Source organism: Zootermopsis nevadensis, unplaced genomic scaffold, assembly GCF_977971745.1.
Source record: "Zootermopsis nevadensis isolate Lab colony 2312 unplaced genomic scaffold, Znev_1.0 Znev_ptg000025l, whole genome shotgun sequence".
Classification (NCBI taxonomy): Eukaryota; Metazoa; Arthropoda; class Insecta; order Blattodea; family Termopsidae; genus Zootermopsis; species Zootermopsis nevadensis.
The window spans coordinates 1,478,996-1,505,447 of NW_028259157.1; the positions used below are offsets into that span (position 1 = coordinate 1,478,996).

Consider the following 26,452-nt stretch of genomic DNA (forward strand, 5'->3'; position numbering starts at 1 on the left):
CTGAGCGTATTTCATCATGATTTATGGGCTTCAAAGGGTTAAACTACTGGCACATACCTACAGCATAATTTTAAAATTTTTATTAGTAACTTTTTTCAGATTAGTTCTTTTAAGTAACACATTTTTAAAAGGACAACAATTTTGAACATGTGAACAGAAGGTAAAACAGGCCAAAAAAATGTTAAATGTCAAAAACTAGATCAGATTATTACATTGATGTATAATATTTACAGCAACCTAATTTTTGGAAATGGATATACAGTATCAACACTAATTTTTCTCACTTGCATTTATTAAACAAATTGTTCAGTGCTGCTTGCCGACAGATCCAGTAACTTCCACGCTGCTCTTGGGTTTACTTCGGCACGATCTCTACAAAGAACCCACACATAATGGACTCTCAAAATTTTATCTGGATCACCTTCTACTACATTATTTTTATTATCACGTGCACAGAGAATCTGTTGCGAAGTGAAAGTCACAATTAGCACAGGTCCTTGATCCATAACCTTCCCCATTGCTAAATCTACATTGTCAATGTCCAATATTTTTGAATCTAATTGATAACCAGCAGCAGCGGCTTGTCTTATAGGAGTAGCCAATAAATTAAATGGAGCTTCGTAACACCAATCTCGAAGGATTTCTAAGTCACCTTGTACAATTGCTTCTAATATATTTGGAATAATGTCTTGCTCACAGTCCCGCAGAAATTTAATTTTATCAAAGCTAGGATCAAGTTTGCAGATCTCGGTCAGCGTTTCTGACAGCTCCGTTTTCTGGAAGAGGCCACCCACGATATCCGACACCTTATCGGTAAGAAGACGAGATGCTCTTATCACTGGATTGTCACTTTCATCATATTTTATCTTCCAGTCGAGTACTTTGTTCACGTAAGGATTATTATCTTTGAAATTCTGCCAGTTCTGATAAAACCTGAAAATAATATCACAATTTGGCATTATTATAACATGAAAAAAATATATTAAACTCCTTATTATACATGTGCAGTATGCATAAACTAGACTTTCGTCCTCTTTCACAATCATATTGTCTGTTTGGGGCGTTTATGGTTGAATATGGTCAAAGAATACCTTCTTCTTTTGTTGCTTTATGGTGATATCAGTGGTGGGATGCGGGGTTTGTTCCAGGGGTCACGGTGGTGTAGAGAGGGGATCCTATAGGTACCTAGTCTTTTAAAATATTAGTGTCTTACAGTCAGTTCTGTTGCGCTGTACTGTGCGTCAGGAAAAAGTAATACAGTAGTCAACACTCGTGAATCCTAAGAAGAATCTCTGAAAAACATAAGAAAATTGTACAGTGAAACAAATGGTGAAGTTAATTTTAAAAATTCGAGAATGGGAAATTGGCGACAGAAATAGGTGACCTTCCAACTGCAAGAATATGAAAAAGTGTTTTTACAAAGATGTGGATTTTGACCTCCTTCAGTAGTGCAACCAGAAGCGAGCAGAAGGAACACCAGTGTCTTATCCCTTGTGTGCACAGAAAGCCAAGTACTTCATGAAGCATTGGGTTTAGAAGGTGAATTCAGTGCATCCATTGGATGGCTGACCAGAATCTAGCAGTGATACAGTGTTCACGAGATTCCTGTACAGAGAAAGGCATGGCCAATCATGGCGTAGCCAATATGTTTCACATAAAATTTCAGAAATTTGTAGAAGAAGAAACTTGAAATTGGATCAAATATACAGTGCCAACAGATTATATTAGAAAGGCTTACAAACTGATACATTCGAAAGAGAGACTGCTCCCAGACATGTTTCGTCTAACAAATGCCTTGCGGTCATGTATTGTGGAAATCCAGAAATCACAAACTGAAACACCTCTACTAATGAAGGCTGGTTTCTGTTACCTCTGTCTACATTTAAACTTTCTTCAAAATCGCCATCTTAGAGTTACTGAAGTAACTATTACAGAAAAATATGGTATCAAGATCACAGGTAAAGGCATGATCTCAGTATTAAATATGACAACAGTGCCAGTGATTCAAAAGTTATTAGTCAATGATGAAAATACACATTTGCAAAATCACAATAAAATTCTAAATGATACACAAGAAAATGTAATTCATTAAAAGTTGAAACAGACATGATCTCACTATAAGGTTGTTCTTCCCAGAAAGCAACCTTAAAATTAAAAATACTTAAATTTACAGACCACAGAGTGTGAACCACAACTAGACTGTGCCAGTAATATTACTTTGAATCCTTATGAAGTTCCATCCCTGTTGCCTTTGTGTTTGGTTCAATGACTTTATCATCCACGTCTTCTGAAGTCTCGACCCTTTTTCGGAGTCGAGCCGGTGGACGATACACGTGCGCGTGTATCCCGCCCTCATCCAGCTCTTTTTTCACTATTTTAGCTGTCTCAGAGACAGTCTGGAAGGCTCCAGTTTTACCCAATTTCTGACTTTGTTCTGACAGAGTCTCTGCAGCTTCACGTGCTGTCTTGCCCAGTCCTTCTGTCAGCTGTCCTGCAAGGATGATTAAAAACAAAGTTAAGGATTATTAGCATTTAAATATGAAATGCAGAAGCACAGACAATATCTGGAAGTGCATTACAAAACAATAGAGGATTTCTGATGCATTGTATAACTTCCATTAAAGTATAATTAATTTTTACAAGTTTATTTCACCTGTTCACCATCAATATTAAAATTATGCTAACAAAGTAAGTGATGATAAAACTAACTAACTAGATGGCTTACCGAACCCAAAGGTTCATCACCGAATTAACCAAAGCCCTCCACCGGACCCTGCCCTGGGCCAACAAAATCCAGTCTCCTTCAACTCCTATCTCCCATAGATCCCGCCTGAGATTATCCTCCCATCTACGTCTAGGTCTCCCCAGCAATCTCTTCCCCTCAGGCTTCCCAACCAATACCCGGTGCACACCTCTTGTCCCATCCATGCGCGCTACATGCCCCGCCGATCTCATTCTTCTCGACTTAATCACCCTGACAATATTGGAGGAGTGCAGATTTTTAAGCTCATCATTATGCAGTTTTCTCCATGCCCCATCATATTCCCTCTTAGGCCCAAATATCCTCCTCAACATCCTATTCTCAAACACCTGCAATTTGTGTTCCTCCTTCAGAGTTAATATCATTTTGGTTTGTTTTTGTTGTTGCCGAATATTTCACTTTCAAAGGATTTATTAGCCACCCTAATATGATTTTTCCCACCTGTCTGCTGATGAGATACTAACATGTACATAGTTTTTTCTGAATTTACTTCTAGCCCCACCTGCCTACTAGGTTCTAGTAAAACTTTTGTGTTCCTCTTTATTGTATTTATATCGTCCCCCAATAAATTAACATCATCAGCATACGCCAATAGCTGATGTGTCCCATAAGTTACCCCAAAACACCTTACATAAATGTATTGCAATGTATTCTGTGATTACACAGTGCATTCTGTCATCAAAAACACAAGATATTTATTTCACATTATTACAATACATTATTAGCTGCATTAATGTCTGTTGCTTCAAAGTCAATCATGATTATCTGGATACAGATGTTCTCTTCAATATATCATAATACAGGCAACTCTCGGTTTACGAACAAATTCCGTTTCAAGACGTTCATTTTACGTTTTTGTTTGTTACGTGTATCTTGCATTCCTGAGCTTTTACGATATGTTTCGCATACATTAGCAGCCATTTTAAAGCACTAAAACCATGTACCAAACATCGAATGGTCTATACAATACGTTTTATTATAATGTATGTATGCGTTATGTGAGAAAACATTCTACGTGGCGTGGCATGGCATGTAAACCAACGTCTTTTTACTGGCTAGATTAGTTTTATTAACCAAGAACAGTTCAGTATAATTATCAGATAATAATTTTCTGATAATTATTGTATCAAATATATTTTTTAAAAGTTTATTTATTTAAATCTTACAATTATGTTCACTATACATTTGGCATTTCATTTTATAAGAAACTCTATCTATTGGAGACTTTACGAAATTTTGAATTGTGACGTAAATTATAGCGAATGTTTGTAAACCGAGAGCTACCTGTAGTCACTGTACTGATCTTCCAGTGTCACTCAGGTGGACACACTGCTCAGTCGCTGTCTCACCCGTAATTCACTTGGCACTCCACCTTCCAACTCTGCATATTGAATTGCAATTTCTACAATTCCTATAAAGATTTCTGTCTTCTGGGTTGTTGCGCTGTGAAGCCTGGTCGAACGTTTCAGAGGTCACACTGCCTCCGTCATCAGGGCGATTCATCACCTCTGAAATGTTGGTAAATATCTACCAGACTACATGGTACAACAACCCAAAAGACAGAAATCTTCATACTCACCACTGTGAAAACCTCAAATCTTACAATTCCTATCAAGTTCACATAAATAAACTACCACAAAGCAGATTCACACGACAGCCACAGTTAACACTAACCAGCTTTCTTGGCAATGTCAGATTTACTTGCTTCCTCCAAAGCTTCTTGTACCTTTCCCTTGAGAGACCCAAGTGTATCCTTCAACACCTCAGATCCTCTTGAAGCCTCTGATTCAACTGACTGAAATTTCTGCCTGTAAGTGAAATACTTTTATTAAAATATACATACAATATTAAATTAACAACGCACAACTATGTTCTTACAAAAACATGAGTTTATATTGTTAATTATGTTTCCCCTTTTTTCCATGTTTTTTTAAATGTAATTTATGTTACATCTTAATAATATAATTTACTGCTCTATCCTTGTCCATAGTTTCCAATAATATCATTTGATATTACCAGATATTAACATTTTGTAACACTGCCAGTTTTCAACACACAAAACATTTCATGCCACGTAGGATTTCAGGTATTCACAGCGGTGAGTCTGATTATGTCTGTCCTCTGAGTTGTTGTGCCGTGTAGTCTGGTATCAGCTCACTAATGTTTCAAGTCATCACTGGGCAAGGACCTCTGAAACATCGATAAACTCATACCAAACTACACGGCGCAACAACCCAGAAGACAGCCATCTTAATTTCATGCCACACTTTTTGAGTACTTACAGGATAAGTGACGTAGACAGACATGAGACAATATTAAAATGGATCTTACAGAAAGAGGTTGTGATGATTTGAACTGGCTCCACATCATGTCCAGTGATGATATTTTGTTAAAATGAGCATGTCATCTTGTGGTTCCGTAACAGCAGTAATTTCACGACTAACTTAATCAACTGCACAAGGATGGCCTTGCTGTACCATGCAGTTTGTTAGTTATGTTATGAAGATTAAAAATTACTCCATCATTAACCCACATTCCCTAAATGAAAGAATGAATTAAATTATCCTTACTTGCATAACATCAACTCTGGGCAGAAAAAAAAGAAAGGTACATTCAATCGTAAGTTTTATTTAAGCGATAATTTAAACATTACTGATACGTTACACAACCTGGCTTTTTGCAGAGCCTCAGACTGTTCCAGTTTCTCTGCTTCTTCCCTGAATTTTTTAAGACTCTCTTTCATTTCTTTATTCTTGGCCATGTCCTGTTTGATATTCTCCAGAAGCTGGGACAAGAAGTTTGGCCGGCGAGCTGGACTAGAGAAATATCGAATCTAGGAAAGAAGAATATTGACAAAAAGGCAACAATTACAATATATGTTTGTTTGGCTTCATGATGCCCATAGCATAAAGAAAGTAGATAACATAAGAAAATGTCAGAATGCAACATAAACAGAGATAAAAGAATATCTTGAATATTCAACAAAACAACTGAAATCTTTTAAACATCCATTGTTTGTTTTTATAAAATCACGAGTATACAAAATTCAAGACCTCTACAAACCACATGTTTACAGAATACAAAATAAGAAATATGTTCAAATAATTTTAAAGCTAGTAAAAATTTCTTGCCAAACTGTTTGACAGCCTGTTCCATGTAAATGATTAATAAAAGCACTGTCATAAACATTTTGTTATTGCAGCTGTTACAATGGGATGATACTACATCTCTGTGAAACTGGATGTTAAGAGGCCCAAAATCCGCCCCCCCCATGTGTGAATATAGAGCAGCAGTAGACAGAAGATAGACAAGGGACTCGGCGAAAAACTTGTCGCAGTACCACTCTGACCACTGCAAATCCCATGTGGACTGCCCTGGGAGCAAAACGCAGCCTTTACAGTGAGAAACCAGTAATTAAACAACTGTGCATACCCCATGCAAAACAAACTAGTCTCCAACGATACCACGTTCACCCCAATCACTGAAGCAACGAAAGGCTGCATAAATAAGCAGAACTGTGAGAGATGGGTAAACTGAATCTGGTTCACATAACTTAACTTAAACACCTCAAAAACTACTGATTAATACAGACTGACCCACGAGACTACACGTTTAACCTGCCCTACAATATGTTAACTACGTTTACAAGATGAATTAGCAGCACAGAGAAGCAACCAGTACCCTTTAAAATTTGAAGTCTTTGTGGACAATCAGCCATGTTAAGACTGTGTTGTAATCCAACATTTTGTGACTCTCTGCCTCCAACATCAGGATAGATGGAGACAGTCATCAAAACACTGGATTACAGTGTCATTCTCACGTTGCTGATCACCCAAGGTGACATCATTGTTGAACCATAGATACAGCTTCTTATTATTTACACTTTATACATTGTTCATTTCCCTACATGTTTCAGCCCCTCATCAGAGACTGCCTTTGTACCTTTCAAAGAGCAACAAAATTCATATATAATTTGTTACAATACTGCAGATTAGAACATAATAAGTGAGTACAACCTTTATGTAAACCCTATAGCTTGTTAAAGGTTTTAAAGAAACCCCTAATGATGGTTGTTTAGGGGTAAAATGTACAGGGAACAGAATAGAATTTATTTACATTCTATAGATCCCTCATCAACCAAAGCCAAGGATGAAGAACCTGTCATAGCACAAATAGAATACTTGTTTCTAATACAAATATAGACTACTCAGTTATGACCATAATTCAGTCCACTATAGTATTACCCCAAAAACAACTACACAAGAAAGCATCACCACTACTTACATGAATTTATAATAGCCAAGAATTTTTTGTTGAGGTAAATTCTTCTATGGAGCAGTAGTACAGTGGTAAACAAAACATAGTGTAGATAATAAAATGTTGTATCTGATGGTTTAATACTAAAGTTAAGTACCCAGTATCATTTTACAGTACTGTAAGAGCAAATGAAATGAACCCGCTTCTAGATATACTATTAATCTTTTAACAGTACTCCGCAACGACCAGGTTCACCTATTTTTATACTTCAGGGTCAAAACAGAGCGATTGTTCTACAAAAATCATTAACAGTATTTGTCATTGTTATCAAAGTAAAGACAGTCTACTCATCATTACACTTGCAGAATGACTTCACACTAAGTGTTTTGGAATCTTATTGTGAGTACCGTAGTACTGATGAGGTGCACGTAATGATGGGTTACTTTACACCAGTGTTTTTATTAGCCACATGGCTGAGTGTCATGTAATGTGGCATGAAATCTTTACTGTGTCTATTATACAAAACTGTTGAAGCCAAACTTGTCTGCTTAACTATAACTCTGAGCCTTAATGTAGTTACAGAAAATCCAGTTTTTAATATCTTACTTTAGATAGGCAGAACATAGAAATATGGCAAGAGGTAGCTTTCTCTTGCACTCACATCATGCAATCTCCTACCACTTCAACATGCATACAGCACATAGGCTGTACTGGTATCCTACTTATACTGTTATAATATGGTGAACTTTTTTATTATTTAAGTTGGAATGGTTTGTATTGGGGCTAGTAACCTAAATAAAAATTAAACTTGATAGCAGGATTCGTGGATTGGACAGGTTAGAATAGTTTATATTGGTTGAATTCAACATGTGCTTGTTTTAGATTACAACAAACTGCGATTCAAGACATATTACTACCAAAGTAAGGACCAGTGTTACATCATTTGTAATGTAAATAATTTAAGTGAGTTGGTGTTCACCGAACAAGTCCTTTTTGGATCTTTACTTTGATAAGTCCTTTCTCTGTTATTCAATTCTCATATCATGCATACTACTGTATGTGAACTCACTGCATTATGTCCACATTCGACCTGCGAAATTGCTGGGTACCGTAGTAAATATATTCTTGTGAAATGATAAATCTTAGTGGCCACTTCCCCCGGTTTGTGTAGTATTCGTTGTCGAAACTAGAAACAGAACCACAAGGATGTTGTACACAAAACCCTCTTTTACATCATCTCACAACATAACCTCACAAATAGTCACTTGCTTTTCACAGAGATTTGTAACTTCAAAAAGTTGTATTATCTTGCTGTAACATGTATTCCTTTCCAAAATATTAACAAATATGTCATAAGTATATTCAATTAATTGTAATACCATTTCGACTTCGGTCAACAAGACTATTTCTATCTGTACCAGAGCGCGATTCCTGATGAATGGTCAACTTTGAAACTAAAACGACAAAACAATTGATATAAGATTGGGCGCAAGTTTAACATGGCTGCTCTGGGTAGAATGTGCGATGTAATTATGGTTAGCCGTTCAAGGTATGTTCGTCGATGTTGGTGGTACTGTTAGTGTGAACAGTCATACATTATAGTACACTTGCTCATGCAACATTGCTGCATATTGTGTACATTGGAACCGAACGTGTTGCTTTTTTTTTATCTATTTCAGGTGATGACGGTCCGTGTACTGGGTGTGGGAATTGGTTTATTCCTCATTATAGCTCTTTGGGCCGTTGCTATTCTCGTTTGCATTATCTCCCACCGTACCCATAAACATGTTGGCACAGCAATAGTTACAATTGCTACAGTGGTAACTTTAATCCTGGTTCTTATTCCTAGAGAATCAGAAATACCCAAGAAACCCGTGTTTAAGGTAAATATTCGTATTTTCTTTAGTATGTTTGGGTTCCATTATTTCTTAACAGAAGTCTAGTGCAGCTGCGAGAAATGTTGAAGTATATATTTAACTTTTGTGTTCGGATATCAGTAACAAATATATAAGAGCATTTAGTAATCAAAAGATTGATCATATTTATATAGAATGTTCAGTGACTTTTGTCAGTACTTTAGTATCCTATTGTGGAGGTCATTCAATATCAAAAATGTCATGTGGACATAGCTTCCGTTCTCAGCAGTTACAAAGCTGCCAATATTTTAATTTCATCGTGATTTAAACTTTATGTAGAATATTGGGGGTCATTCTTTTATCTTGAATGACAAAACATTATACAGATGTATGATTTGGGTTAGGGCAATAAGGATAAGGTTTCAATTCAAAATAGTCCCTGTGTACATTTACATAAAAATAAAATTTACTGTTTAAAAAAACAACTTTTTACAATTAAGGGGCTATTAGTACAGATATTATGTAAGAATTTTTTTCATATTATTTAACTGTATCTTAGATATAAGAAAACTAGACATAAGCATTGACAGAAATAACTCTATCAACTGCTTATTTAAAAGTTGTTGCAGGAAATCAGAAACACTTCTTAGGGATAATGGTTGGCAATCCCTTCACTAGACCACTGAGACTGACGCTAATATTAAAAATAAGAGGTAGAGGTCGGGTGAGAAGTGCTGGCACTTGCGCAAAGGACTGATTTTGGTCGTATGAGATGGACCCGTCCGAAGCACGCGCTAGAGGAGTGTTAGCTTCAGTTGGTTTGTAGCTCTAGCTATGTTTAGATCAGTGCGTCACTGTAGCTGAGGCTGTGCGACCCTCACTACTACTGAACTCCCCTCTCTCGGCTTACGCATCGCGCATTTAGGTGCCACCACTACTTGTGTGACCTTTACTAAAGACACAGCTGACATGTGGATGTTATGTTCAGGGTTATAATGCTGAGTGGACTTGTAGGTAGATAGGTTTCAGAGAAATGTACCATCTTCATTTCCAGCCATGAAAGCACAAAGTCTACTCACACTGTTGTTGTCTAATTATGTGACATGAACATGTATTTATTTTGTATGTTTGTATATTTTACAGTTGTATGACCTGTTGTTTGTTTGGAGAACATCTCTTGTTATTCTGCTGGGACTGTCGGCTGCCATAGGATTCCTGATTTTTGTCGTCACGCATCTGATGGAACCGCAGCACGCGCATCCGATTAAGCAGTGGAAACTGTAAGTGCCTGTTTCTTCACGTTGACGACAGCAGCTTCATTAACACTTTGTCATGGTTGAGTAGAATTCTCGAATTACATAAAATGATGAATTCATCAACTTTAGCAAATGCATTAAGTAATGCTGTGCGATGTGTACCCAGAACACTGGCCATACAGGGAGCAACAAGAAATATGTTCTCCATGTCAAACTTCTGCTGCAAACAAAATATGTCCAACAACTTTTCAAGCACTTCCCAAGTAAGAAAATCTTTTGTGATAAAGAACAGTGAAGATTTTGTTAACAAGGTCATGAACAGCGATGTTCCTGTTATTGTGAACTTCCATGCAGAATGGTGTGACCCCTGTAAGATCTTGTCTCCAAAACTTAAAGAGTTGGTTGAGCCAATGAATGATATTCATCTTGCCGTTATTGACGTAGAGAACAATGCCGAACTGGTTCACGCTTTTGAAGTCAAGGCAGTACCAGCCGTTCTTGCCGTAAGAAATGGTTTAGTAGTTGATAAGTTTATTGGTTTAGTTGATGCAGATATGATTGAGAATTTGATTAAGAAATTAACGATTAAATCAAAGCAAGACGAATAACACGGTGAACAGGTGGATACATTAAGAGATTCTGAAACATAAGACATTCACAGGTTGCAAACATTAAAATAGGACAATAGTTCTGCAATACAAGCCCAGGGGTTGCCAACATTTTTTGTGTTAGGGCAAATATGAGGATATGTAAATTTAAAATTAATACCATATACTCTTACACAAAAAGATAATTGTCTCTTAAGAAACACTACTTTTTATCATTAAGAGGTCATTAATATGGATATTATGTAAGCATTAGTTTCATTTTCTTTAGCTGTGTCTCAAATATAAAAAAACATGGCATAAGCATTGACAGAACTAACTCTATCAGCTACTTATGTAAACGTTATCGCAGGCACTCAGAAACACTTCTGCAGGAATGCAGTTTTCAATCCCTGCATCAGACCATCAGACTGCAATGTACTGATTAGCAATCCGACTTCATATCCAGAGACCCCGGGTTTAAGTATGAGTCAAATAACCGACTACTTTGGCTTTAGCTTTTTATGGTTTCCATCATTCTGTTGAGGAAAATGCTGAATTTGAGCAATAATACCAAAATTTAGCTCAGTTTTCATCACATTTCATAAGTAATTTACAACACTGACTCCCCCCCCCCCCCAAATTATCTTTATTTATTTCATAAATATGCGCTTAGATGAAAGGTAATGTCCCGTAAAATTTAAAAAGAAAACCTTCCCCATTTATGCTTAATACATCTACATAACATTTATGTATCGGTAAATTGTATTTAATTTTGTTTGAAACATTTTTGTGTGGTGAATATTTGACAGGACAAACACCGAAGACCATAAACAAGACTGAAAATGTGCAATCAATACAAGATTACACAATTCACACGTGTTCTTTGCACCTTTACTTTACAGATATTTTTCCTTGTAACTAACTAACTAACTGCATGAAGCAGAGTCATTTTTCTCATATATATTCAAGAAATTCCCCACGTTTTATGGAAACTGAGGGTTCATTACCATTTTACAAGATCTTTGCTACCATTTCTTATCCCGAGTCAGATGAAGCTGTTACACACTCTCCAACACTTTTTCCCTAATGTCTACTATGATATTATCCTTATCTGTGTCTAGATCCTCCAAATGATCCTTTTCCTTCAGGATCACGTACGCACAGTCGCTTTGCGCAATATAAGGTTTGCTAGCTGTGGGACGAGTGGGAAACTTACTTTGTGGACGCGCCTCGTACTAACTGGTTTCTGATTCCCAGAAATATCATCCAGTACTTTCTCACATGTGTTAAAATACTACACAATCATAAAACTAAGAACAGTGTTACTTTTTTATGATAGTTACTACCTATTTAACCCTGTATAAAAGATACAGTGGAACCACGGTTCCGGAGAATTTGACGTAAATACGTCTATACGTTAAGGAGTTTATATAGTGGCTTTATTCTAAATATTTTCTTTATACATGCTTTACAATTGATTAAAGTACTGCCTACCTTGAATTAGTTACGCTTAAGATGGGTCTGTGGTAGCTGAAATATGTTATAAAATTTGTACATTTTAGAGTATCAACATATCGTGCAAACACCATATATATACAAGATTTTGATCTAGTAGTACTACATTGAGGATTTGACATCAACATTAAGCGAAACGTTTCCTCCATAAATGTGACAAAGCTTTTGTTTTCCTCCTTCATAAAACAAAATCTCCTGTCAATATTATCGGCACTGTATTAGGATCTTCTGTGGCCATAACTGAAAACATCTTTGTATAATTTCTCAAATGACTCAAAATAAATCTCTTACAATCATCAATAGGTGTGTACATCTTGTTCATAGTATGATGCAAGAAACTAACGCAACATTAGATAAGTACCTGTGACATTGTAAAACGTTTTTACCAGCACAAAATTATCTAATATCTTCTACAAGCGATTCACAGCTCAGCTCTTTCCGCAATAACGAAAGCGGATTGTTGACGGCAGTAATGTAACAACAATGCCGAGTAAACAGATGACGTTTCCTAGGTAACATAACAATGCATGCAATCTGACCATTGTTGTCAGTCCATATTTACAAATTGTTGTGGTTTCCTAGGTAACCATCTTACACATTTTCCTGTCGCTTTTTCGTAACACCTTTTTTGCGGAATGACACTGACCCTTTCATATAGACATACTTACGTCAAAACTATTGAATGTTACATCAAACATTTACATTTTACAGCAGTTACTGTAATTGCAGTATAAACATCAGAACTTTCATGATCTTCAATAAAATCTCAGGCGATCAACCACATCAGATAGTTAAAAGATGAAACCGATGTTTCAGGTACAGTTACGTCACTGTGAAAGCTTCAAATCATATTCCATATTTGTTACAAAGTCGATGTTCGGCCCTTCTTCACTGTATTAGGAACAATGTTCGCAAATTTAAAAATAGGTATAAATTTGCGTGGTTTGTAGTAGTGATAATATCTTAAAAGGAAGTATATTTTTATTATCTTAATTAGACAAACAACTTTTAATTGAAACTTTAAAAATCATGTGTTACTAATATTATAATTAGTTAATACAGGAAATTCCCTATATAATTTCTAAAATAATCCCCTGGTAAAATGTCACCACTGCTAACCACCATTTGCCAGCATCTGTGCCAATACACAAATCTATTTTTAAGCGTTATTCAGTCTAATACAATACCAGTCGATACAAACTCCCTGGAATATAAGTGTCTAACTCCATGGAAAAGAGTAATTGAAAATGTGAGTCCTTGTTTTTACTTGATCCTTTGGCATTTCGCTCGTTGAACTGTTAGATCTTCAACAATTTCCTATTTTATTCAATTACTCTCATTGTCAGTTTTTTGGCTTCTTAGTTTCCTGGACTTTGGTTTTTTCATTACTTACATCACAGGCACCTAACTTTTATATTTGCTTTATAATTGTTTCGGAGAATGTTTTTCTTTTCACTTCCCATAGTTGTATGTTGTTCTGATCGGCTTATATTCCAGGACTTTCACTTTTGCCTTGTCCGGAGATATCGATTGGGCCCAACGGAGTAGGTATACCTGAAGACGGAGATAGAGTCCTGTTTCCGAAACGTCGATCAATTTTATTATTTTATTAGATGATGGAAAACATCCAAAAAAAAACTTCTTATTTTAAAAACGCACCATAGTCACAAACTTTTACATTTGAGTAATTGAAAAGCTGATAGTACACTCAGCTTCTAAAGAAATTTCCAAAATTTTGTGATACCTGAATGTCAGTTACCTTGTTCACAAGAACCTGTCCCTATCCTGACCAAAATTTTGTATGCATTTCTCATCTCCCCCATGCTACTTGCCCCGCTCACCTCATCCTCCATTGATCACATTTTCCTAAGCACCCTGTTCTCAAACACTTCAATCCATGTTCTTTTTCTATTTGCATGACAGACCAGTATTCACACCCATACAAAGCAACAGACATAAGTATAGTTTATATATATTAATCTTTTATTTCTTGATGGATGGGAGCCAAAATATTCTGAACTGCATTGTACCAAGCATTCCCTGAATTTAGTCTGCTCATAATTTCCTTCTGTATACAAATTCTGATTTGTTAATGTCGTTTCCAAGTATCTGAGCTTTGCCACATTTTCGGGGGATCTACTAGCTACATAATGATTTTGTCTTTAGTCTGGTGACAAAACATTAACATGTACCTAGTTTTCTTTGCATTAACAATATTTATGTTCTCACCTTGCCTATCGAACGTCATCAGTTTAATTCAGTTCGTGTGTCCCATTCAGTTCCAATCCTTGTCTTTTCATAGACGTTCGTGATGGCTTATTCTGAAGCAAAGCGGTCATAAAAGATCTTGTTTTAGACTGTTTGTAATACAAAATGCATCAGACCTGTACACATTTTACTATGGGCTTCATTTAAACATGATTTAATAAGTAACTGGTTTTATTGTTGAACTGAATTGTGTGAAAATGTTGACTTCCCTTCTAACTTAGTCCTAAGTTGGTAAGCCTTCTTAAATTAATTTATGCATCTGAGTAAAAAAAAAGACAGTTTCAGTTCATTACTACCCCCAATTCAATTCTAATATTCCTGGTGGACAAAGTGTTGCATTACAACAGAATTTGACTGTACAGATAATGAAATGTAATTTAGCTAATGGGTTGACATGCTGGAGTCATACGCAAGTGATCATAAATTGATTCCTGGTCAAGATGGAATTTTTTTATTGCATTAAATGGACGGTTTACTATACAAATTAAATTTTTTTTTATGATTATGCAACAGATTTCAAAACCTGTGTCTTGCTAATATTCTAGAATCAAATATTTTGTGTTACCAAAAAAATTTATTGTATGTGATACTGTAATTACATGTTCAACTAGTCTGTAAGTGATAAAACAAATTGGTCTTTTTAGACGTCAGTAAATATTTATTTTGGATTGTATATTCCTTAATCCTTGCCCTGCTTTTTTAACTGCTGTGTCGAGTACTTGGTTTGTGTAGTTACAAAAAGCCTTAAATATATGACAATAAAAATGTACTTCAGCTCAGGTTTCAAATTAATTACGTTCTGTGGTATGCATGGCAAAGGGTTGGGTACGCGGTAGTTCAGTGTTTCTCAGCCTTTCGGTTTTTCAAAAGACCAGTCTGTTTGTTTCACATTGCACAGTAAAAATCTACAAATCTAATTTTATTACAAACACATTTGAACATTTTTGGTTTATATAAAAATGGTTGTATTAAGGTCGAAGATACATCTAAACATATTTTTCGTAACAAACTGTGCAGAAGGACGTGTCTTCACAGAGCCGTGGGTTTATGATAAGGCTGGACTGCCCTATTTCTGAGCGATGCAGCAGGTGACAAATTCTGCTCACTGTTCCTCGGGTCTTGCTGGGTTGTACCATTAAATGTCGCCAGAAGAATAGGCAAACATGAATTATTCAGATTTCTGTCTTCTGGGTTCTTGCGCGTTGTAGTCTGGTCGATGTTAACCAACGTTTCAGAGGTCATACTGCCTGCATCATCAGGCGATGAGTATGAATATTTCTGTCTTCTGGGTTGTTGCGCTGTGTAGTCTGGTCGATGTTTACCAACGTTTCAGAAGTCATACTGCCTCCGTCATCAGAGTATGAAGATTTCTGTCTTCTGGGTTGTTGCGCTGTGTAGTCTGGTAGATGTTTACCAACGTTTCAGAGGTTATACTGCCTCCGTCATCAGGGCGATGACAGAGGCAGTGTGACCTCTGAAACGTTGGTTAACATCGACCAGTGTACACAGCGCAACAACCGAGAAGACAGAAATCTTCATACTCACCGCTGTAAAAACCTCAAATCATACGTGAATTATTCAGTTGCTAAGAGGAGTGAAATAAGTCATTAGTCTTAAGGTAGTAACTTTCATAGAATTTCTGAAGAGCTATAATACTGGTCGCAGAATATCTGTGGGCTTGAGCTCTGTCACAATAAGAGGGGCAGGGAAGATGGAAAGTGTGGGGGCGCAAGGCACCTCATACTAGCCTTGTTCTCGCTGCCCATACTTCGGCTTGCTGGCCACCAATGTGCGTATTTGTAAGAGTTGATTAAGCCTAGTAATATTTTAAAACAATTAAGCTGGGGATTAAATGTTTGTTTACCATTGATTGAGAAAGTGAATTGTAGAAAAACAAATGACAAGAATTTTTATTTTGTGGCAAAGAAATGTATATTATATTTATTTTCTGAACATTGCAACAAATGATGCTACAAACTGTGATGATTTCTTGTTTTATTGCATAAAAACAATAAAAATTACTGTTGAATTCAAAGTTTTATGACAGTTCCTAAGTTCATCGTGAAGGATGGTCACGTTTAAATGGCTATTATGTGCCGATGCGGCTACATTTTACTTTAATCAGCTTTGAAATGAAAGGACAAGGAGAACACTTTTCACAGTAATTGTATGTAAATTTGTATAGGATGACTCCATTACAGTTCAGTAAGTTTATTTATGTCTTTTTTTACAATGTGCTTTGGGAAAATTGGCCACTGTGATGGCTACATAATGCACATCCGTTTGTTTTATTCCACCCCCTCTCCTATTTCAGATGCAATGGATTTACTAGAGCTGAGGAATTAGGTTGGCATTATCTATGGAATGACTCATTGTGAATGATTTCTTTGCTGGAATGACCTTGAGTGAATTAGCCGGATCAATGACTTGACGATGTTACAAAACTCGCCCAAACACCCATAGCCAAAACCAGATGTTGGTTTAATCACCAGCTGCCTGAAACCCAGCACCGGGTATATACGTACATTCAGCTGACGAATTTATGATCGTTGGTGCAGATGGGTTCGAGCTGTCAAACCACAGCCCTGTTTCTTTTATTTCATTTTAATTCATTAATAATTGACAATGCCGTTATAAAGCGACAGATAACAATAATAATATATTACACACGTAATTGATTATAGCTGCCCTCATTGCAGGTAAATGTAAAGTCTCTGATGATCACTAAACTCTTGACCTCGGAACTCTGTGGAAGTGAGTGGTCAGCGTCATGACTCGGACGCTGTACCCAAGAAATATTTCTGCCGGGTATCAAACCCCGGTTCATGTAGCCCAGTCACTACTGAATGAGTTGCCCGGGTCTGATTGTTGTTCGTACCACCGAAAATGTCGAAGCGATACAAAACAGTAGAGTCCAGAAATACATTAAAATTATAATATGAGAACCGACAGCAATGTTAAATGGGACAGCCGGATTCAGCTCCAAAAACATGAGACACGTTGAGATTCTTAATTTGTATCAGTGGAACAGAACAGACTTACGAGGCGGCCAGCCAGTTAGTTAAAGAAGGCTGTGGGCAGATTAGGACGTCGTTTTCACAAACGCTGTCAGAAAAACGACCAACGACAATAACCTTAGGTTTGTGAAACAACCCTAGACTACTTTCAGAAGACGTGTTGTCGACATGCTACCATAGATTTAAACAACCAACCACAGAAGAGTATTAATGGGAGTTCCGGCCGTTGGTTGGGACTTCAAACTCGAGAACAGTAAGCAGACAAAGACAGTCTTATTAATAAGAACAGTGCATTTCCAGCAGTATGTACGGTGCTCTGTTGAGTTGCGTAGTGGAAATACGACAGTGGATCCAGAGAGACGCCTGTGTATTTGTGTAATCTGAACTCTTGACTGCCAACATCTTGAGAAGGCATTCCATGAACAACCTGGTTATTATTTTCATTCGAAAAATCTATCCAGATACGCCATGTAATAAGGTAATGTTATATGCCACTAGACAACATACTTTATCAGTAAATTTTAAGATATTCCATCAAAACTTTCCACAGTTATCGCGATTATCAAGCGTTCGCCTTTCTGGACATTTGTTTAAAGTACGGTGTGTGTTAGCACAATGCGTGTTCTTCCCTGCGCGTGGAGTTGTAAGATTACGCTGTTCAAGTGCTACAAATTCTTTCTCGATTGCATCGCACCGATTGTACCAATGGTTAGCGACTGCTCGGAGACTCAGCTGTTTCTTGGTATGAGAATTTTCGGCTTGACAATATCAGGATAATCGACATCGCGTGTTAAAACCTGATATAAAGAATTTAATTGGCATTCGTATAGCGTAGCACATTGCAGTGGGAGGAAGATTTGAAAGTGTATCAATTCAAAGGGTGGGTTATGAGTGATTTTTTTTTTCTTCAAGGAAATAGAGTGGGTGAGATCTCTGAAACAGTTCTCCTCATACTATACATAGAAATGAGAAGCCATGTTTTGTCTAACACACAAAAATTATTTTAATAAGATGTAAACCACACGAAATGTATATTTTTTGTACGTTTTCCATGTTAATTTTGTTTCTTGGAGAAGAAACAAAAATGTGTAAATTTCTCTGAAAACGCATAGAAACTGTTTTCCATTGTTCTTTTAGATTGGATGGGTGCAAATGATTTTTGATTTTCGTGACTGCAGTGTAACCATGAATCATATTCGTAGTCACGTTACTGACATCGTTAAACTCTTGTGTCAAGGTCAAGGTAGCAGCGGGCGATTTATATGACGGATGGACGGACGTAATATCTTTCCTGTATGAAGTAGACAGCAGCGTCCATTCTTGCTGCAATCTTAATACGAGGAAACTCTCGTAGGAATTGTTTTATTCCTTTTTTGTAATTTATATTTTGTTATATATCTAGCGTATGGACAAACATGTATTGACATCCATGAATTTTACCTGTGACATCCTCAGAACAGAATTTCCCCATATAATTTCAAAGAGAATGACTTGGTAAAGTGTCATCCCCACTAGCCGACATCTACCAACATCTTTGGCAGTATAAATGTATAATGCTACAGAATATAAAATACATTAATACGGAGGACGTAAATACACAGGACAATTGCTACTAAATATATTAGGATATTTGTAAAAATAATTTGAATCAATTAAGTAAATTATACTATTATAGAATGTAACAAAAGGTGGGTGGTAAACATCCGGCTTTACAATAAAAATATCAATAAAGTTAGTACCCAACTCACTGAAGTTCGTAAATACTAGGTCTAGGAGACCAGTGCTGCCAACAGTTTCCATGCATTGTCTGAGGTCGAGAAGACACGCGAAGGTGTAGATGGCATCTCCCTTGAAAATAATAATAATAATGGCAGTTAACCAGAGGGAGACCACGCTTCCGGTCAAAACGAGGGGTGTTAAAATCACCCATGAGAATAACCCGTGTTCAAATTGTTTTCTAGAAATCGAAAGTAATTAGCAACAACTTCAGCTAGCATCAGGCGGAAAGTAATGGTTGCCGATGAGTAGAATTAGACCATCAGAAGTGGGGATTTCGAAACATTCTAAGTCGTGCCTGCGTTTACAGGCACGTACTCCGGGGGATAAAGCGATTAACACTCCACCCCCACGCGTCTTATTTGTGCATATTCTGTCAGAACGGAAATAAATTGTGATCGTAACACGAGTCGTTTAGCCAAGTCTCAGTTAAACATAAGATACAATGACCAGACGCTATCGTAGAATTCGAGTTGCTTGGTTCTGAGACCTCTGACGTTTTGGTAATAAATGTCCAAAGAATTTAAATGCTGTAAGCGACGTCAGCTTCAATTGGTCTTTAAGCGAGTCTTCTATGTCTGCGGAAGTGACGTCCGGGGGGAAACGAGAGACGAACAGCGACTTCGCTATGACAGAGCGAAGAAGAGCTCCTCACTCCAATCATCGTGGGCCTCACTTTCTTGGAAGAGTTGGCCGACCCAGGAAGTTCAACCCTCCTACTGGTGGGGCCTTCTTCTGTCACAAATCCACCGCCGGAAGTAGTAGGAACAGCAACATCTGCATTCTTCCCGGCATTAGACTTAACAGACACGGAATGATGATCAGGCGAACGGGCGGCAGCCACTTTGCTGCTGGGGGCAATGACCTAACAGAGTTCCATCAGATGACACCTTTAGGTCCTTAATCCCACAAGTAATTTTATTTAGATGAAATTTAAGGTGATCATTGTCCTTCTGAAGTTTCTGAACATCTTCAGAAAGCCTAATCACCATCTGAACCAAATCTTCGACTAAATCGAACCGTCTCCAGTTGTACACTGAGCGATTCAGGATCCTTAAATGATGGCAAAATGAGCTCCCTGTCAGGAGTGTCATCATCCCTGGACGCACGAGACTCAACACAACGAGAAACACACTTAAAGGTGGATACACCATTACTCATATAAAACGAACATTCACTTTCCGTAATTTTTAAACAAAAGAGATGATATCTAGAGCCGCAGGGCCCACTACAATTGATAGACTTTTGTTTACCATAAAATGGTTTATTACACTGCACCAGCAAAACACGTCCGTTCACTTCGACAACTCGAACGATAAAGAATAAGGCCGGGCGCAAACGGAACCACTAGCCACCTCTACCGGTGTCTGCCACAAGCTGCTGTCTGTATTTTGTATGGAGTTTTAACAGACTCAGCGCAGACACGGCGTTCGTAGTGGCCAGACCGGGCCACTCGCTGCGGTAGTGGCCGTGTCTCGCTACTTGTGGCTGCCTCCGACCACTGTTTATCCCGCTAGTGGTAGTGTTTAGCCACTAGTGGCTCCGTTTGCGCCCGGCCTAAGAAGCATTATAATAAAGTCTGTTACAGGACGATGCCATTTTGTTTTCGTGTACAGAAAACTCCCTGGGATACTAAATTATAAAAGTACGCTAAAAATGTCTGCATGAACAAATAAAACCTATTTCGGTAAACCACCTTAGTAATTAGGACGGGAGTTGGATTATTTGGGGTCAGTGGTGTAAAATGTGACATTACAGGTCCAGGTTGTTACGGGAACCTGATACTAGGAGGCGCGTTGATTTGAAAGTGGAAGCATTTCAGAGAATAAGCTATTGAAATTCTAAAAATTATGTTGAAGATATTTTATTAATTAATTAATCTTGTCCGTCTAATCACAATTTAAAATTTAAAATTAAGATAGTTAAAATACCATGTGATGCTCCTTATCGAAACATTCGATTTACATTTGGAACATCACTTTCTCACTACATGTTTCGGTTCTTAGATGAACCATCTTCAGGTGTGTAAAAATTAAAATTATATAAACTTAAAACTTAATCATAATTTCTTATATGCAACTTTTTTGTAGTTGTTTATCACTTATTAGTGATGTTCACTTCCAGATTCCATTTTAATATATTTGAAGTTGTTCTATATATGTGCGTCGTGTTCAAATAAACTTTTAGGTTGGTGAATATTTTTGTTGATGTTTTTTATATCAGTCTGTAATGTAAATAATTCAAAGAATAAATGAATATTAATGAATGAATAAGAATAAAGAGTATAGAAAACAAAATAATATATTTGAAAAGTAAAAACAAAATCATCTTATGAAGATATTTTGATAAAGCTCTTTCTCGCTGTTTGACATCATGGTGGGGTTTTACTTCTTATGTCAGATGCAGCTGCGTTTAAGGACAGATGTGTCTGTGTGATATGAGGAAAAGGTCCGTGCTGAATTTTGGTAAATAAAATAAACCTCGTATATCTACAAAGAATAATATCCTAATGTAAGCCAACAAAATCAAATTTTCTGGGTAAAACCACTGACCAGTCGGCGCTGAGTTGGAGATATTCTCAGCGAAGAAAAATATGTTAAGTTGTTAAATGGTTGAAGATGATGTCTTAGTTATACATGGCTTTGATTTAAATATTGCTGGTGGATAAAGTATGGCACTCTGATGGGGTTCGATTGTACTTCTTAACTATGTCACCATTTCTACCATCACCTGCTTTTACCTTGTTTTCTTCAGGACATGTCCAAATGCACGAACTTGGTACAGAGATTTAAAATTTATCTTTGTAACAAGAGGATACTAAGCCATAATGTAAAATTTACCACGATGTGTCTCCACTCCTGTTTGACAGTTGTGGTCTGATCTCAAAAAACCCCACATATTCAGACTAACCGCCATGGTGGTCTAGCGGTTAGAACGCTGGCCTTGTAATCCTGGGGTCTCGGGTTCGATTCCCGGGGTTGCCCGAATTTATAACTTGTGTTGGGCAAGGCCGTGGTCTGGGCAACACGGAGTTTTCCTCCGTGGCATCCTAACAATTACTCCATTCACACACAGAAGAAGGCAATGGCAAACCACTTCTGGATCATCTGCCAAGAACGTATATGAACAGGTCCCAGTCCGAGAAAAGGATGGAAGGATCCTGTTCATATGGACCTGTCGTCACACAGAACACTAAATAATAATAAGATGAGGTGGTCTAGCGGTTAGAACGGTGGCCTTGTAATCCTGGGGTCTCGGGTTCGATTCCCGGCGGTGCCCGAATTTATAACTTGTGTTGGGCAAGGCCGTGGTCTAGGCAACACGGAGTTTTCCTCCGGGGGCTTCCCCGGTTTCTCCGTGGCATCCCAAAAATTACTCCATTCACACACAGAAGAAGGCAATGGCAAACCACTTCTGGATCATCTGCCAAGAACGTATATGAACAGGTCCCAGTCCGAGAAAAGGATGGAAGGATCCTGTTCATATGGACCTGTCGTCACACAGAACACTAAATAAATAAATATTCAGACTACGTAAAACAATTAATTAATGTTGCTCAGATCCTCTCCTACGCACGTGTTCATTGTATTATATGAAAACTGGTAACGTATTGCATACAAAATACAAACTATGAAAACATTAAAATTCTTAGTCCTCGAGTAGTATCTTCGTGAGAGAACCTGCAGACAAATGAAGATTGCTGCAGCACATTCAGAAATCTATCATCTTCTTCGCTAATGTATTATTTTGTCTGAATCATGTCCAAGTGCAAGTCCATATTTGCATTTTGCCCCTCAGGGCAAGCTAAGGTAATTTTGTAACCAGGTAATGCAGATTGTCTCTGGTTACAGCGCTCGTAGAATGAAGCCATCGATCTATATCCTGTGTTATTATTATTATTATTATTGAGTGTTCTGTCTTACGACAGGTCCATTGCTCTGCCCAAAAAGAGCTCTCCAGTTTTCCCTATTCTCGGCTTCTCGTTTTAATTCCTGGAACGTCATCTTCTTTCCTTGTTTAAGATCGTCCTTGTTTAAAACATTGAAATTGTGGGGGGGGGGGGTGTATTTTTTAAAACGCGTAATATTTATTCCTTGAGATCAATAAGAGATTTCTGAAAGGTCGAAGGTTTGAGTCCTGGTGAGGGTAATTTCTGGGGCTCTGGATATTTATTATTTACTTAGTGTTCTGTCTGACGACAGGTCCATATGAACAGGATCCTTCCATCCTTTTCTCGGACTGGGACCTGTTCATATACGTTCTTGGCAGATGATCCAGAAGTGGTTTGCCATTGCCTTCTTCTGTGTGTGAATGGAGTAATTGTTGGGATGCCACGGAGAAACCGGGGAAGCCCCCGGAGGAAAACTCCGTGTTGCCTAGACCACGGCCTTGCCCAACACAAGTTATAAATTCGGGCACCGCCGGGAATCGAACCCGAGACCCCAGGATTACAAGGCCAGCGTTCTAACCGCTAGACCACCGTGGCGGTTGCTCTGGATATAAGCATGATAAAAGATCTAACACCAAGACAAAAATTTGTTTCGGGAAGGAAATTACAGTAAAAAAGCCACAATCTATAAAAACTGCCCTATTTTGGTGTCTCTGTGATGTGATGTAACGATAAGTATCGAATGATCAGGAAGATTGGTAATTAATGCAAGTATTTGTCGAATTTCTTAGTAGTGACACTGCGAGGTCTCAGCTAGTCCTGTAAAAATTAAAAATGTACGTGTTAAAGGCAGGAAGAAAGGATAAGCTCCAACAAGGAAGAAATGTTGATTTGGTAATTTCAACTTGAAGTCGCACACAGTAACTTTCTGTTCTTGAAGCATTGCGTGATGTTAGTCAATTTTCTTTAACGTCATAAGTTACGAAACGAGAAATTCTTAAACGTTTTTATGTCTTTTAAGTTGCATCACCTGTCAAGAGGTCACTTGTACAAACAAGACTTGCATTTCGAAGATGGCTGTCTTAAGTAAAGGAATTAACGATTTTGACGTTGACTCTGATGAAGGGAGCGAATAGAATGGGGGAAACATTTGAAGACGAAAGAGATGGACATTTCGATTTTTTATATATTTTTTTAATTGTGAGGCATCGTTACCATCTTTATGACAAATGAATCCAGATGATACATGCGCAATAGCTCTTTCAAAGCGTTGGTATACTCCGACAAAGGCAATTGGTTATCTGAACGCCATCAGATCGTAATAGATCACATTTTTTATTGACTTCAAATCAAAAATGGAAAGAGATTTGCCTCCAGTCACGGATTTCAAGGTTATCAGTGCTGAGGCTTTATCTTCACCCCTGAAAACAAAGGTAATATTTTCCTCCGAAACCTTAGTATTTACTGACAAGTCCACACGACGCTGTTACCCTTAAGGCTAACTTCGACGTCCTCACGGTGACTCGACCAAGAAGGTAAGGACAGATTCTTGTGCAGACTGGAAGGACGTTTGGAATGTCCGGTCAGCGAGGTAGGATGAGATGGTTTTCACCAGGTACGACGGGGAGTTGAGGACTGTGAGGCCTTCGACCCAAACCGTGTCGAAGGCTTTGGCCACGGTTAGCCGGTTCTCGTCACCTCGTGCAGGATCCTAGTCAATAGGATCTTCTCACAGAGATGGATTGATGGGTCTGTAGGAAGAGGGCAGCGTGCTTACTCTGTGTCTCTGTCGCCCAAGACCGCACTCATGTGGGTTCTACGAGTTGATTGCTTAACACTTTCTGTTTACCGTGAAATGTGTACGTTTCAGAACGTTTTGTCTACGTGAGAGGATGGGAAATTTAAACACGAAACCCGTTATACACAAACACACATTGACACAGAAATAAGTGTTCCAGTGGTAGTGACTTGTTGCTAAGTTACATTCAGAGGCCCAGACGGGTTCTTCCGTGTACTGACACACTCAGGTCACTGGCTCACGGTTTTATTGGGAGGCTCATAGGGGAAACTGAAGATGGTTCCTTGTGTCGAGTTGCAGAGGACGCGGCCTGTCTCATGTGTGATTCGTAGAACCTAAGAAAACGCAAATGTCCGAAGCACGAGCTGAGAAGATGCTAATGGGACAGTCGAACAGACCGACGGAAAATTTGAATTTGCACTCCGGTGAACACGTCGAAGGAGGTGTTCTGAGTTGTGACGCCATGTTGGTTACAAGCATTTAGGAGGAAAGTATCACTTTCATATTATGCTTTCGGTGGAGATTATGCGGTTACCCTGAAGATGAAGGTGATACCTCCCTTCGGAATGATCGTAAACACCAACGAGACGATACCATATCAGAACCCGGAAGACAATCATCGATTGACTGATGATTGTTTTTGGAAGATGCAGTTTTGAATAACTTCTGTCAGTTCAGTGTCTTGTTTGGTCCTTTTCTGCCACCACGATAAACTTCTGCTTAAAGAAATTAATAACTTCGATCTGTACTAAGGGAAGAAGGTGGGTGTAGAACGATACTCAGTATGAAGGATCAAATGTAAATTTTGTTCGTACATTTTTATTTTGATTGTGTGCTTTAAATTAAGGGGCATTTTACTTAAGGAATACAGGTCTTTAGGTTGGTCATGTTGGTATTATACTCCAGTGAAAGATGGCGTGTTCAGAGTGTGAATTTTTCAAGTGTTGTGTGCACAAATACGTTGCAGTGGCGGCCCGTCCATAAGAGCTGTAGCACCCCCTATAATTTTTCAAAAAATGAAAAATGTATTTTTTATTCTGATAATGATAATGAGCAAAGGAAGTGTATCATAGTTATAGCAAATTACTTTTTCTAAGTAAGACTTGAGGTTTTCACAGCGATGAGTATGAAGATTTCTGTCTTCTGGGTTGTTGCGCTGTGTAGTCTGGTCGATGTTAACCAATGTTTCAGAGGTCATACTGCCTCCGTCATCAGGGCGATGAGTATGAAGATTTCTGTCTTCTGGGTTGTTGCGCTGTGTAGTCTGGTCGATGTTAACCAATGTTTCAGAGGTCATACTGCCTCCGTCATCAGGGCGATGAGTATGAAGATTTCTGTCTTCTGGGTTGTTGCGCTGTGTAGTCTGGTCGATGTTAACCAACGTTTCAGAGGTCATACTGCCTCCGTCATCAGGGCGATGAGTATGAAGATTTCTGTCTTCTGGGTTGTTGCGCTGTGTAGTCTGGTTGATG

At 38.0% G+C, this 26,452-nt stretch overlaps 3 protein-coding genes across 5 annotated transcripts; 2 read left to right on the top strand and 1 right to left on the bottom strand.

The window, feature by feature from the left end:
- Positions 1 to 65: 65 nt before the first annotated feature.
- On the bottom strand, positions 66 to 8,542 carry LOC147872615 (mitochondrial import inner membrane translocase subunit TIM44-like). 3 transcript variants are annotated; one of them, XM_087355983.1, is made up of 6 exons: positions 8,398 to 8,536; positions 8,088 to 8,204; positions 5,431 to 5,594; positions 4,436 to 4,569; positions 2,218 to 2,491; positions 66 to 933 (listed from the first exon to the last, which is right to left on the bottom strand). In XM_087355983.1, exons 1-6 carry the CDS (start codon positions 8,398 to 8,400, stop codon positions 294 to 296), a joined length of 1,332 nt encoding a protein of 443 aa, XP_087212109.1. In that variant the 5' UTR covers positions 8,401 to 8,536; the 3' UTR covers positions 66 to 293. The 3 variants fall into 3 exon arrangements, with proteins under 3 accessions (XP_087212109.1, XP_087212110.1, XP_087212112.1); XM_087355986.1 differs by lacking the exon at positions 66 to 933 and adding an exon at positions 1,053 to 1,292 and having other exon boundaries at positions 8,398 to 8,542; XM_087355984.1 differs by lacking the exons at positions 5,431 to 5,594; positions 8,398 to 8,536 and having other exon boundaries at positions 8,088 to 8,162.
- LOC147872616 (transmembrane protein 218-like) lies at positions 8,493 to 10,158 on the top strand. Its single transcript, XM_087355988.1, has 3 exons — positions 8,493 to 8,567; positions 8,698 to 8,901; positions 10,018 to 10,158. The coding sequence occupies exons 2-3, from the start codon at positions 8,701 to 8,703 to the stop codon at positions 10,156 to 10,158; spliced, it is 342 nt and encodes a 113-aa protein (XP_087212114.1). The 5' UTR covers positions 8,493 to 8,567; positions 8,698 to 8,700.
- Positions 10,159 to 10,237: 79 nt separating this feature from the next.
- On the top strand, positions 10,238 to 16,535 carry LOC110834254 (thioredoxin, mitochondrial). The gene has a single exon (XM_087355987.1). The coding sequence runs from the start codon at positions 10,238 to 10,240 to the stop codon at positions 10,736 to 10,738; it is 501 nt and encodes a 166-aa protein (XP_087212113.1). The 3' UTR covers positions 10,739 to 16,535.
- The last annotated feature ends 9,917 nt before the right edge of the window (positions 16,536 to 26,452 follow it).

What these genes read in the sequence shown, in the direction of transcription:
- LOC147872616 (XM_087355988.1), top strand. Translation starts at nt 8,701, where the DNA reads ATGACGGTCCGTGTACTGGGTGTGGGAATTGGTTTATTCCTCATTATA. An exon ending in CCAAGAAACCCGTGTTTAAG is followed by an intron (nt 8,902 to 10,017) that starts GTAAATATTCGT and finishes TATATTTTACAG; the next exon opens with TTGTATGACCTGTTGTTTGT.
- LOC147872615 (XM_087355983.1), bottom strand. An exon ending in TGACATTGCCAAGAAAGCTG is followed by an intron (nt 2,492 to 4,435) that starts GTTAGTGTTAAC and finishes TCATCCTTGCAG; the next exon opens with GACAGCTGACAGAAGGACTG. An exon ending in GAACTTCATAAGGATTCAAA is followed by an intron (nt 934 to 2,217) that starts GTAATATTACTG and finishes TATTATTTTCAG; the next exon opens with GTTTTATCAGAACTGGCAGA.
- LOC110834254 (XM_087355987.1), top strand. Translation starts at nt 10,238, where the DNA reads ATGATGAATTCATCAACTTTAGCAAATGCATTAAGTAATGCTGTGCGA.